This window comes from Nomascus leucogenys, chromosome 1a (assembly GCF_006542625.1).
Source record: "Nomascus leucogenys isolate Asia chromosome 1a, Asia_NLE_v1, whole genome shotgun sequence".
Classification (NCBI taxonomy): Eukaryota; Metazoa; Chordata; class Mammalia; order Primates; family Hylobatidae; genus Nomascus; species Nomascus leucogenys.
The window spans coordinates 76912513-76926775 of record NC_044381.1 but is presented as its reverse complement, the minus strand read 5'-3'; the positions used below and the strand labels follow the sequence as shown (position 1 = coordinate 76926775).

At 36.5% G+C, this 14263-nt stretch overlaps 1 protein-coding gene across 1 annotated transcript in view; it reads right to left on the bottom strand.

Annotated features, from left to right (window-relative positions):
* Window positions 1-14263, bottom strand: part of LRRC9 (leucine rich repeat containing 9) — a 133367-nt gene that overhangs the window by 41553 nt on the left and 77551 nt on the right. Inside the window, exons 21-25 of the mRNA XM_030811545.1 lie at window positions 13961-14181; window positions 12389-12511; window positions 4048-4178; window positions 2363-2471; window positions 1579-1718 (exon numbers count right to left, since the gene is read on the bottom strand). Of these exons, the coding sequence (XP_030667405.1) occupies window positions 1579-1718; window positions 2363-2471; window positions 4048-4178; window positions 12389-12511; window positions 13961-14181 (724 nt within the window). The remainder of the gene's footprint in view (window positions 1-1578; window positions 1719-2362; window positions 2472-4047; window positions 4179-12388; window positions 12512-13960; window positions 14182-14263) is intronic.

The window sequence follows — 14263 nt, the reverse complement described above, 5'->3', positions numbered from 1 at the left end:
ATGAAGGATCTTTTTGGTGAGATAGAAAATGTTATAAAATTATATTGCAGTCATGATTATACAACCCTATAAATTTAGTAAAATTATTGAATTATACACTTAATATAAATAAACATGATACATAAACTTCCACTTCAATAAAACTATTTGAAAATTCAAATATGAATAGGATCCAAAAAAGTATGTATATAAATGAAATGTTCATAGTAGCTTTAATCATAATAGCCTAAAATTAGGAACAACCAAAATATTCATCAATGATAAATGCATAAATAACTTGTCATATAATACATAGAATACTATTCGGCAGTAAAATGAAATAAATTACTTACACTTGGAACAAAATGAATGACTCTCAAAAGCATTATGCTAAGTAAAAGGAGCCAGACACAAAAACTACTTACTACATAATTCCAATTATATGAAATTCTGGAAAAAGGCAAAATTATAGCGAGAGAGCAGATTAGTGGTTGTTGCGAGGTGCCAGGGTGTTGGGGGAGGGATTACAATGGAACTTTTTGGAATGGGAATATTTTGTATTTTGATTGTGGTAGAGGTTTTTTTTTTTCAGAAGGAGTCTCGCTCTTTCACCCAGGCTGGAGTGCGGTGGCCCAACCTCGGCTCACTGCAGGCTCCACCCCCTGGGGTTCACGCCATTCTCCTGCCTCAGCCTCCTGCGTAGCTGGGACTACAGGCGCTCGCCACCTTGCCCGGCTAATTTTTTGTATTTTTAGTAGAGACGGGGTTTCACCGTATTAGCCAGGATGGTCTCGACGTCCTGACCGGTAGAGGTTTTATGATTGAATACATTTGTCAAAATTCATTAAACTTTACACTTAAATTGGTGAATTTTGTTGCAAGAAAATTATACTTCGATAGAGGTAATAAAAAGCACAAGGAATGTTCTTTATTGGGAAAACTGGAGTGAAAGTATTCTGATTTGGAGATACACATTATAAAATATATATATCATATATATGATATGTATTATATATGATTATATATATGTTCTATCAAAAATGTGTAAGGAGGTAGAAGGTTTGTCCTCATTTTTTGCATAAAGTATCTATTCCATTGGTGTTGAGTCATTAAGTGACCAGATAAATGATTTAGAAATAAAAGCAAAACAAATGCCAAGAAAAAACTCATGTCCATGCTACTGTGTATAGGGTTCCTTTGTGAGTTGATAAAAATGTTTATGATGAATAAACTAAAAATTGCTAAATTGTACACAGAGGGTGAGTTTTATGGTATATGAATTGTACCTCAATTTTTAAAAAAGAAACCCAACATCATCAAACATGCAGTACAAGGCCTTTTGTTTGTTTTTTGTTTTTTTCCCTTTATTCACAATATAGGTTTGAAATGGAGAAGGCAGGGAATAAACAGTGAGAGAAATATTTTGAGTACCTTTTTATTATGAAGTTTATTTTTGGCATGTCGCTATTAAATAAAATAGGTATTACAATAAGCTAAATGTTATGTACTGGAATGTGTTACTTCTATCATTAATGTGATTAACTGCTTTTAAAATTCCCAGCCTAAATTAGTTGTAATCATAAAAATAAAGAATACTACCTGTTTGTTTTTGAAATTCCTTGCTGTCCATAGCCACTTGAAGGCACTTTCTGGTACAGTAGTTGTCTATTGGTTAAGTGAGTCTGAGGCTTTAGTCTGGGCATGATTGATTCAATATGATTATAGTTGAGGCATAAGACCTACAGAAAGAATATCTTATTAATCAGAAATCTTAGAAATTATTAAAAATTGTATGGATAAAACTTGGAATATACCACATAATTTAATAATATATTAGTGCTAAAACAACAAATGTTTATATCCTAAATAATCTAGATTTAGTTTTGAATGTGTTTTTAATCTGACATTCTGGGAAATTACAGTACTTCACATGGAGACCCTAGAAAGCTCCTCAACTTTCTCAATCTGTTCTCCTGATTTCTCCAAACCTGACAAGGATGAAATAATTTTTAGCTGAAGAGACAGCTATTTACCTGTGTTTAAAAGGCCTTAGTAAATGGCTGAGTCAAGTAAATAATAAAGGAGGCAATAAGGCCATTAAAAGAACCTTGAAGCTTCTTTCCATATCTGCCTTCAATCCCATCTCTGACTACAGAGGGAAATTTACTAAATATGTGACAATCACATAAAACTGAGGTCAAATCAAAATAACTTTGGAAGGTAATAGTTTTTTCTTGCTTAGTAAAAAACAAGCAAAAAAACCCCAAAGAAAATTTAGGAATAATTTATCTACTTTAATAACATGGAAATACCATTTAATCCAAAGTAAAGAATAACTTGCATTGGAAACCTTGAAAGAAAGAAAAATTTGTGAATGACTCACCTTCACATTAGGTAGATAGATTAAGCCACTGAATGAGGTAAGATTATTGTTCTGTAGATTCACATTACACACATTTCTAAATTGGTCGACTGGAATCAAATCCACTGTTCTGAATTTAGACAAAGTAAATGCAGTTATTATTTTAATAGGACAGGAAAATATAGGAAAAGGTGAGTTTCTTCGCATACAGCCACCAAGACATTTAAAAAGTCTCACCTGACAAGTATAAAAATAATTACTTTAATGTAAAATGAATTGGTTAAATGATCGGCTGAATATACATTTTTGTTGGGTACATATGCAAGAAAGTGACATAGAATTTGGTTGCTTTCAAAAACACACATCTATTACCATATAAACATAGCACTATTATAGAAGAAACTTGTAAAAGAGACATTTCCACTTTCTTTATAAATTCACATATATGTTCATGAAATCATAGTGAAGTTGATATTGTAAATCATAAGCTTTTCAGGTTATAAACTTCAGATGATATATATGAAGTAGGTGATTTCTGAAATACCAGGAAGTGGTTAGAGATGGGAAAGGAAAGGAAAAGCAGGTAAGGTCTTTGAAAATAGAGTTTCTGTGGAATCTTCTGGAAACTTTTATGGCATTCCTCCCTGTGTGAACATTTTGGTAATTAAACAGAATGCTTGATTCCCAGTCTATAGCTATATCTTCATTTGAGCCATGACAGAGAAGAGCATAAAACTACATCCCTTTCCCTAACCAGTTCTCTAAATAAATCCTAAACTTGAAGTTACAATTATGACATACTTTTACCCATTAGTAAGTCATTCATTCATTCAACATATTTTCATTGGTATTTCCTAAGTGCAGTGAATGTGTTTGGAAAGGCTACAAGAAAGGTGAAAGAAATGTTTCAGCCCCCAAGAAGTGGGAGCCAGAAAAATGAAAATAAAGAGGAGAATTGCTATGATAGAGTTAGCATCTCTATCATACCAATGTAATGGCATTTCAGGGAAATAAAATCTATTTTAAAAAGTCAAGGATGACGGCATGGAGGAGAAAGATCTTGAGATGATATTCGGAGGATTTATAGGTATTTGCTGAGCAAATTAGCAGAAAAGAGTTCCAGGCAGTACAACAGGAAAAACAAAGGCAGAAACAAACATGAAAGAACATCTTATGATTGAGATTCAGTAACTAGAATATTTCAGAATTTCTGAAGTGTGAAGTGTCATGGGCAGTAAAGAAAAGGACTACAAGAGATAATAATGGACAGATAATAAAGAGTCTTTTATGCCATACAAAGGAATTTTTAATTTTAGGCTGGGCACAGTGGCTCACACCTGAAATCCCAGCACTTAGGGAGACTGAGGCAGGTGAACCATTTGAGATCATGATTGGAGACCAGCCTGGCAACATGGCATAAATGCTGTCTCCACAAAAAATACAAAGAAAATTAGCCATGCTTGGTGGTGCATGCCTATAGTAGGAGGATCGATTGAGCCTGCAAGGTTGAAGCTGCAGTGAGCCATTTTTTGAGACCCCATCTCAAAAAATGCTCATTACTTAGCATGAATCTTTTCAGTAGAGTAGATAATTTTATGAATTATTGATTATATTTAGATAAGATGTATAAATGTATAAGCTTCAGAAAAATAATAATTACATAATGTAATTATAATGTAAAAAGGCATATAATAAAATGATTGTACCTAATGGATGATGAAGTCCAATTTAGTTCTTGCATTTGCATGAAGTTGGAATGTCCTCGTCGTTCTGCAATCATGTCAGAAGTAAGTCTACCACCAAACAAATCTTTTGCACTCTCAGTCTCTGGTGGTTCCTATATGAAGATATTTAGAAAACGATGTCCTGTCCTACAGATGACTAAATTACATAGTTCTCTGGTTTCAGGTAAAAATTCAGTGGACTCATTTTTCCAGATTCCTCCTACTAAGTAGAGCTAAATCCTGTGCATTATATATAAAACAAACATAGGCAGGGCAAGGTGGCTAACACCTATAATCCCAGCACACTGGGAGGCCAAGGTGGGAGGATTGCTTGAGTCCAGGAGTTCGAGACGAGGCTGGGCAACAAAATGAGACCCTGTCTCTACAAAAAACAAAAAAGAATTAGTCAAGCACAGTGGCACATGCCTGTAGTTGTAGCTATGTGGGAGGCTGAGGCCAGAGGATGTCTTGAGCACAGTTCAGAGGCTGCAGTGAGCTATGATCATGCCACTGGATTCCAGTCTGGGTGACAGAGTGAGACCCTGTCTCTAAAATTTTTTTTTAATTAAAAAAATTAAAACCAAACATAAGAATACTGAAAGATGTGAAGAGGGCAGACCAGGTAGGTACCTCAGGACCTGAGGAATGACACCCTGGATTTTCTTTTTGCCTCATAATCTCTACTGGGTGCTAGAGAAGCTAGAAGCCCAGAAATGACAGTAAGGAAATAACAAGACAAAGTCCACAAAAAGCCTGCTCTCTCTAATCAAAGGATCAGGAAAGGGGAAGCCCAGCACAGCAGAAAACTTTAGATAATAACAAGCCTACTCCTGCTAAACCCTACAGAATAAACTGTGGCCCCAACTTCATGCCCACAAGTAAAAGCAGAATGGGCTGCTTAGACCTTCACTAGTGCTTATCTGTAACAAGGCACTTCTTCATCATCCACTGGCTGAGTAGGAACCTTGATTTTCATCCCCCCTTAGCAGTAACACATGTCCCCACTCCCTACATGCAAGTGTTATTGTAAATAACATGGGGAGTTTGGATTCCCACTTCCACCCAGTAATAATGAATTATCTGTGGAGCATCAAGGTATTCCTGTCTCTCCCAGCCAGGATGAATCAGTGAAGGGTTCTGGGAAATAGTAACAAGGAGTTCCTTCCCTCCCAGCCAGAGTAAATCAATGGAGGCCTGGTGGGGAGCATGAACTCCAACTCTAGCCTAGCAGTTAATGAAGAGCACACCTCCAGGTTGTCAACAGAGGCCACATGGAGGAATTTGAACTTCTATCTCCCACCTGACAGCAACAAAGTGGTTTCTCATCTTCTTACTGGTATAGTGCCAAGGGAGGCTTGCTAAAATAGATTTAAATAAGACCCACATAATACCCCAAATGTCCAGAATAAAATAAAAAATATGTCATGCCAAGAACCAAGAACGTCTCAACTTGAATGTGAAAAGACAATCAACAGATGCCAACTTTGAAATGACACAAATATTTTTAATTGTCTGATAGGCATTTCAAAGCAGTCAAAGGAAAAATGCTCAACAAGCAATTATGAACATACTTGAAACAAGTTAAAAAAACCAGAAACCCTTAGCAAAGAAATAAGTGATAGCAAAGCAATAGAAGATATGAAGAATGAAATGAAAATTTTAGAATTGAAAAATACTATAAACAAATAAATGCAATGGATAGGGACTCAATAGCAGAGTGGAAAGAAAAGAGAAAAGAATAACCGAACTTGAAGACAGAACAATAGACATTACCCAGTATGAACAAAAGAGAGAAAATAGACCCATAAATAAATGAGCCTCACTTTACCAAGATGGACATATCCTGTACTTTGGAACCATAAAAAGATTTAATATTAGTATCACTGGATTCATAGAAAAAGAAGAGAAATAATATGGGGCTGAAAAAGTATTTGAAGAAATTATAACCAAAAATCTTCCAAATTTGGCAAAAGACATAAACCAAGAAGCTAAGTAAGAAGCTAAGCAAACCTCAGACAGGAAAAAAACCCAAATCCATGCAAGGACACATAATAATAATCAGAATCAAATTTCTAAAAACTAATGACAGAGAAAAAAGGCATGAAAACAGTGACAGAGGAATTAAATCTTACCTATAAGGGAAAAACAATGTAAGTGACAGCAGATTTCTAATCGGGAACCATGGAAACCAGGGGATGTGGCACAACATTTTCAAGTGGTGAAAGAGAAACATCAACCCAGAATTCTATATCCAGAGAAAATATCATTCAGAAATAACAAGAGAAAGCAAGGCATTCTCAGAGGAAGGAAAACTAAGCAAACTGTTACCAGCAGAACTACCCTAAGAAATGACTAAAGAAAGTTATTGAAATGGAAAGAAAGAAAAAAAAAAAGGAATCTTGGAATGCCAGGGAAGAGGAAACCACAATGGAAAGAGTATTAATTTTTCTAAATTATCTTTCATTAGTTGATGTAAAAAAACTATAATATTGTCTCATTGGCTCTCAATGTGTATGGTGAAAATATTTAAGTGAAATATAAACAGGAGAGAAGAAATAGACTGGAAGGAAAGTAACATTTCTACACTTTACTCAGACTGGTAAAATGTCAACACTAACAGACTATGGTAAGCTATGTATATGCATTGTAATAGTTAGAACAACCACTAAAAAAAAACTATATGAAGAGATACACTATAAAACACTATGGATAAATAAAAATAGAATTTCAAAATGTGTTCAAGAAGCTCACAGGAAGGCACAAAAAAGAAAACAGAAGAAAGATAAACAAAGGAAACAAATATAAAACAAGAAAACAAAATGGCTGAAGTAAGCCCTAACAGGTCAGTTAACTATATTAAATGTAAATGGTCTTTGTTCATCAATTAAAAGATAAAAATTAGCTGAAAGGTAAAAGAACATGATCCAACTGTATGTTGTCAACAAGAAACTCACTTTGAATGTAATAATATATGCAGGTTGAAAGTAAAAGTATGGAAAAAGATATCCTAAACATTAATCAAGAGAAAGCAGAAGTGGCTTCATTAATCTCAGATAAAGTAAACTTTGAAGCAAAGGAAATTACCAGAGTCAGAGAGGACATTACCTACTGATAAAACAGTCAGCCCACCAAGAAGACATAACAGTCCTAAATGTGTATGCACCAACAACAGAGCTGCAAATTATTTGAAGCTAGAGTCCCCAGTTATTTTAGCCAATGATGTAGGTATTGCTGTGAAAGAATTTTGTAGACATAATTAAAGCTCCTAGCAAGTTGACTTTCAATAAGGAGATAATCTTGAATAATCTGGATGGGCCTGATTCAAACAATTGCAAGGCTTTAAAAGCAGAGGTAAGGTTCCTGAAAGAAAGAATTTTCCTGAAGAAAATCCACTCATGGACAGCAGCTTTCATCTATGCCTGTGAGTTCCAGCCTGTCCATAATCTTCCCTTCCTGATGGCCTGTCCTATGGATGTCAGACTTGTTTAGGCAGTCCCCTCAATTATTAAATATTCCTTGATATCCATATTTCTATATATAGACATAGATATCTCTATATGTATATCTATCTTACTAGCTCTGATTCTCTTGTTGAATCCTCAATAATAAAATCTCAAAATAAGTTTTAAAAACATATTAAGCCTTAGAAATACCATTGGTTTTGTGTTTTTCATAATTATACAAGCAACATATGATTAATGTCCTCCTAAATCAGGGGTTGGCAAATGTTTTCTACAGTTTTCCTGTAAAGACTCAGTCAATATTTTAGCCTTTGGGAACAATAGCTTCTCTGATGCTATCTAATTTTGCCACTGCAATGTGAAAGCAGTCACAGACTATATATAAACAAACGGGCATGGATGTGTTCCAATAAAATTTTATTTACAAAAATAAGTGGCAGGTCACATTTGGCCCAATGGCTATTGTTTGACAATCTATTTCAGACAAATGGTTTGAACTTGATCTAAATTAAACTGGTAAGTCGTTTGATCTACTTTTACTCAAACTCCCTTCTTTTTTTCTAATCTGTTAAAACTTCATATCTAAATTGAGAATATGTATCCTTAATGCAAAAAATAATCTTTTACAAATAAATGTAGGAACAAAAGATAAAATGAAAACACAACTACCCAGATTGTTCTTTCGTTCTTCCTAGACTGTGCCCTCACTTGGTTTCTACTCCCACTCCAAAGAAGACAATGTAATTATATGTCTAGAGAGTGTTGGACAGCGAATGAGGCTCAGGTGCCCATGATTTACCATTAAAGAGTCACGTAACTTGGAAGAAGTCATGTAACTTCTCTAGAGTTCCTTGTGTTCATACATAAAGTAAAGGATTTGAACTATGCCATTTCCAAAGTTTATTTATATCTCAGATACTCTAGCATTATATATTACTGTACTACCTACCTCTGCACCCACTTTTCATGACTTCTTTTTCTGCATATGTTTAATAAATGAAAGTACTAGAGCCTCACTTAGATTTCTTTACTTTCTCTACTCTCTTTCCTTAGATGATATTGCATGTGCTTTTGGTCTTAACTGTTAACTCTCTTCAAATTACTTCCAAGTCCAAACATATGTAAAGTAAATTTTCATGTGTATATTTAATCCTGTGATTCAGCTGCCTGCTTGACATCTCCAGTCAGATGATCTTCTGTCATATAAAACTAATGTCTAATACTAATCGTCTTACACCCCCAAATTGGTTTTCTTCCTATATTCATATTCTGTTATGGTGTCTTTTATTGGCATAGACTCAAACCTTGTAGACATCTTTTACTCTTCCTTTCCCTTGCCCTTCAAATCCAATGCATTCCCATTACCTTGCATTTAAAATCTAAATTCTTCAGTCTAGTCTTCATGTCCAATTATTAATTCATACATTTATATTCTGCCTCATTCCACAAATAATTTGTGGCAGCTTACAGGAAACACGTATAATCAAATAGTAAAATGCAAATCATACATAGTGAAAATCAAGCTCACTAGGATTAGTGACAAAAAGACAAAAAGATCCTATAGGGTTTATATTATTGAATCATAAATTTGGTCCTGAGCTTTTAGGTAAAGTGAAAAGGAATATAATTAAATAATACTCATTGATATGGATTGGCTCTGTGTCCCCACCAAAGTCTCATCTTGAATTGTAATAATCCACTTGTGTTGTGGGAGGGACCCAGTGGGAAGTAAGTGAGTCATGGTGGTGGGTTTTTCCTGTGCTGTTCTGGTGATAGTGAATAAGTCTCATGAGATCTGATGGTTTTATAAAGGGGAGTTCCCCTGCACATGCTGTCTTGTCTGCCACCATGTAAGACCTGCCTTTGCTCTTCCTTCATCTGCCATGATTGTGAGGCCTCCCCAGCCACGTGGAACTGTGAGTCCATTAAACTTCTTTCCTTTATAAATTACACAGTCTCAGGTATGTCTTTATTGGCAGCATGAGAACAGACTAATACAGTAAATTGGTACTGTTAGAATAATGTGCTGCTGTAAAGATACCCAAAAATGTGGAAGTGACTTTGGAACTGGGTAACAGGTAGAGGTTGGAACAGTTTGGAGGGCTTAGAAGAAGATAGGAAAAATGGGAAAGTTTGTAACTTCCCAGAGACTTGTTGAATGGCTTTGACCAAAATGCTGATGGTGATATGGACAATAAGGTCCAGGCTGAGGTGGTCTCAGATGGAGATAAGGAACTTGTTGGGAACTGGAGTAAGGGTCACTCTTGCTATGCAAAGAGATTGGTGGCATTTTCCCCTGCCCTAGAGATCTGTGAAACTTTGAACTTGAGAGAGATGATTTAGGGTATCTGGTGAAAAATTTCTAAGTGGCAAAGTGTTCAAGAGGAAGCAAAGCCTAAAAGTCTGAAAAATTTGCAGCATGATGATGCAGTAGAAAAGAAAAACCCATTTTCTGGGGAGAAATTCAAGCTGGCTGCAGAAATTTGCGTAAGTAACGAGGTGCCAAATGCAAATCGCCAAGAGAATGGGGAAAACGTCTCCAGGGCATGTCAGAGAACTTCACGGCAGCCACTCCCATCACAGGCCTGGAGGCCTAGGAGGAAAAAATGGTTTCCTGGAGCGGTCCAGGGCCCCCCTACTGTATGCAGCCTAGGGACTTGGTACCCTGTGTCCCAGTCACTCCAGTCATGGCTAAAAGGGGCCAATGTATAGCTCAAGCCGTGGCTTCAGAGGGTGCAAGCCCTGAGCCTTGGCAGCTTTGACATGGTGTTGGTCCTGTGGGTACACAGAAGTCAAGAATTGAGGTTTGGGAACCTCCGCCTAGATTTCAGAGGGTGTATGGAAACGCCTAGATGTCCAGGCAGAAGCCTGCTGCCCTCTGCTAGGGCAGTGACAAAAAGAAATGTGGGGTTGGAGCCCCCACACAGAGTCCCCACTGGGGCACTGCCTATTGGAGCTGTGAGGGGAAGACCACTGTCTTTCAGACCCCAGAATTGTAGATCCACCCACAGCTTGCATCGTGCACCTGGAAAAGCCACAGGCACTCAATGCCAGCCTGTGAAAGCAGCCGGGAGGGAGGCTGTATCCCGCAAAGCCACAGGAGTGGAGCTGCCTAAGGCTGTGGGAGCCCACCTCTTGCATTAGCATGACCTGGATGTGAGACATGGAGTCAAAGGAGATCATTTCAGAGCTTTAAGACTTGGCTGCCTCACTGGATTTTGGACTTGCATGGGGCCTGTAGCCACTTTGTTTTGGCCAATTTCTCCCATTTGGAATGGGTGTATTTACCCGATGCCTATACCCCCATTGTCTCTAGGAAGTAACTAACTTGCTTTTGATTTTACAGGCTCATAGGCAGAAGGGCTTGACTTGTCTCAGCTCACACTTTGGACTGTGGAATTTTGAACTAATGCTGAAATGAGTTGGGGGACCATTGGGAAGGCATGATTGGTTTTGAAATGTGAGGACATGAGATTTGGGAGGGGCCAGGGTTGGAATGATATGGTTTGGCTCTGTGTCCCCACCCAAATCTCACCTTGAATTGTAATAATCCCCACATGTCATGGGAGGGACCCAGTGGGAGGTAATCGAATCATGGGGGTGGGTTTTTCTTATGCTGTTCTTGCAATAGTGAATGAGTCACATGAGATCTGATGGTTTTATAAAGGGGAGCTCCCTTGCACATGCTCTCTTGCCTGCTGCCATGTAAGACATGACTTTGCTCTTCCTTTGTCTTCCACTATGATTGTGAGGTCTCCTCAGCCATGTGGAACTGTGAGTCCATTAAACCTCTTTCCTTTATAAATTGCCCAGTCTTGGGTATGTCTTTATTAGTAGCATGAGTTCAGACTAATACACTCATTGTCAGTGAGCAGAACATAACTTTTCCTTAGGGGTAAGTGTTTTTTCTACATTTATTTCTATAAGTGCTTTCTCATGTGGCCCTTCAAATGGGGGCACAGAGAGATAGGACAGATAAGATCCTCAACAACATCTTTAGAGTAAATGCAGTACTGGTCTTATAGGACTATCTTAAAAAACATTCTTCAGTGAAAGCTGACAAATAAATAAAGCCCAGTATACAAGGTTCTAGAGAATTTGTATGTGTTGGAGTGAGAAAGTTTTAGTGACCCATTCTGAGGATGGGCCAGAAAACAGAAGGGCTAGGATTAGTAATCTTCTCGGAGTACCTCAGAATACTAAATGATCATAAACTGTCTTTCAATTTTCTAGAAAATTTGATGTGTTTTCTTTTCTGATAGGAGCTAGGCAACATTACACCGGAAACCTTTTACTCTTTACACATTTGTCATGCATTTACCTTGTTATGTGGAAAACAGAAGCCCTATGAATTTTCTTGTTATAGAATCCAGTATCCAAATGTTGCTTTCACATTCAGTCCTAGGGTCTATGTGTATTTTTCTTTACAGCTTTACTTAGTAATGTTGACATACCACATGTTGGTTCAAATATATTTTTCTTAATTATTAATATTAGCAACTATATTTTCACTGAAAATAGAAAGCTGCTTTTAGGCTTAAGAGGATGGTAAATCTCCAGTGCATAATTTTTCTATCCTGTCCCTTAAAATTGTGTTCTTTACCTTTTAGGCACTGAATTCAGTGGGTTCTACTATAAGCAGCACAGCCCTCCCCTTCCACCACAATTCTGACAATTAAGAATGGACCAGATGACAAAATTAAAAAACCCAGATCTAAAATAAGCTTTGGATATCTAGATTTAATAAGTATAGTAAATTTGGCTATCATGCTAGTGATAAAGCAATGTTCAAAATGAGTATGTCGTATGAATATGTGACTATGCAGCTGAGACCAAATGTTGTGAGTCATAAAACAACTTACAATTGGTATCCCATCCAAAGCTTTCAGTTCTGGAAGATGAAATATTACAAACAACCGGTAGTTTTCTTGATTCCATATAATAATGTTTCCACACATGTCTAGAATGACCAAGTTGCATAAACCCTAGGTAATAAAATACATATATTTATCTATATGTATATTTAAAGCACTCTAGTAAGAGGTTAGCCATCCTCAAATTTTAATATTAGAATTATCTATCATTCCATGGGATTTCAGTGCTTTTAAGTACACTTTTTGGTTTTTTTTTTTAAAGACATGGTTTCGCGCTGTTGCTCAGGCTGGAGTGCAGTGGTCTGATCATAGCTCATTGCAACCTCAAACTCCTAGGCTCAAGTGATCCTCCCACCATGGCCTCCCAAAATGCTGAAATTATAGACATAAGCCACCATGCCCAGCCTCAGTGCACTTTTAAGTGCAAGGGTTACCCTTTCAGACCACTAAGGTATAATTTTGTGCAATATTTCAATGGTCTGTGTTATATAATCAGAATCCCTTTTAGGATACTAGTGCCAAATGTATTATCTATTAATGGTAAGGGCTTAGAGGGAACTTTGCTATGTTTAAGACAAATATACTTTGTTTATGGAATAATGGCTTAATAAATGGATGTATGTGTCTATATAGATATAACAGGAATAAAAGACACTGCTATTTGAAAAGCGATGAAATTGAAGTGGTTCTACTTTCTGAGAGGGTAGTAGAATTCATCCTAAGGGAAATGTGCTGTTTTATTAGACAAGACACTTTGATATGCCTCTGTTGTGAAGGAAGGGTCTTGGTAGGTATGGAAGGGAGAGGTGAAGACAAGAGGGAGTAAAACTACTGTGTATCATAATGTGAAATGGCTTATTGTGTTGCTGGTGTTGTTGATTAGGTTGCCTGCCTAGCTATAGAAGTAGTAATTATATTGGGGGAACAGAATGGGGAGAAGTCTGAACTAAGAAAAGACAGGAAATGGACACAAGTTTTTGGTAGGAGATAAAGCCCTAGTAATATTGTATCAGCAAAAGGACAGGCCAGTGTAAGACCCATAGTGTTAGATAATGGCCACTGAACTTTAGAAACAATGAAGTCACACTTGACATTTGAAGTAAATTCGTGTTCTGTGCTATAGAAACCCTCTGTTTTGTTCAAACCTTTAGTAAATCCTATTACACAATAGCCTTAAATTAGTGGTTTCTTTGGGGGAATTAAAGAAAGCAAATCTGAGCAAAGGTGATCAAGTTTGAACCACTGGTAAGAGAACAGTGAAAGATCATCAAGAATTGTACTGAGAACAGGAAAATGCTAAAGAATAGGTTTGGTTTATCATACTTGAGTATTAAAAAAAAGTTACCCCAGAAGGATAGCAAATGGGGACATTATGTATACACAGATATATTTTTGTATGTATACAAAATTGAATGCAAATACATTTTAATAAACTTGTTATTCTTATCTTTATTTTCTTTCTATTTTCCAAATTCTGTGCAATAAACATGCATTACTTTCATAATATAAAGAAACAATACATATTGTAAAAAACAAAAAATTACTACCCCAGATGATTACCTTTAAATTGTACATCTCCTGATTGACAGCAATGTAGTTATTGCTTATGTATAACTCAACGAGAGTAAAAGATTTTTGTAAACCACTCAATGAAGTGATTCTGTTGTTCTCAAGAGAAAGGGAGTGAAGGTGAAGCATGTTATCAAAGGTACGCTGTTCCCAACCAGTGAGAAGATTATTATTTATGCTGAGGTGAGTTAATTTAGTCATCTTGGAAATACCTAGAAAAATAAGCAAATTCAAGAAAAGATTCAGTTAGCACTAAAGGTTTAATTTAAAAAATAAGTGGCTGGTTATTTTATT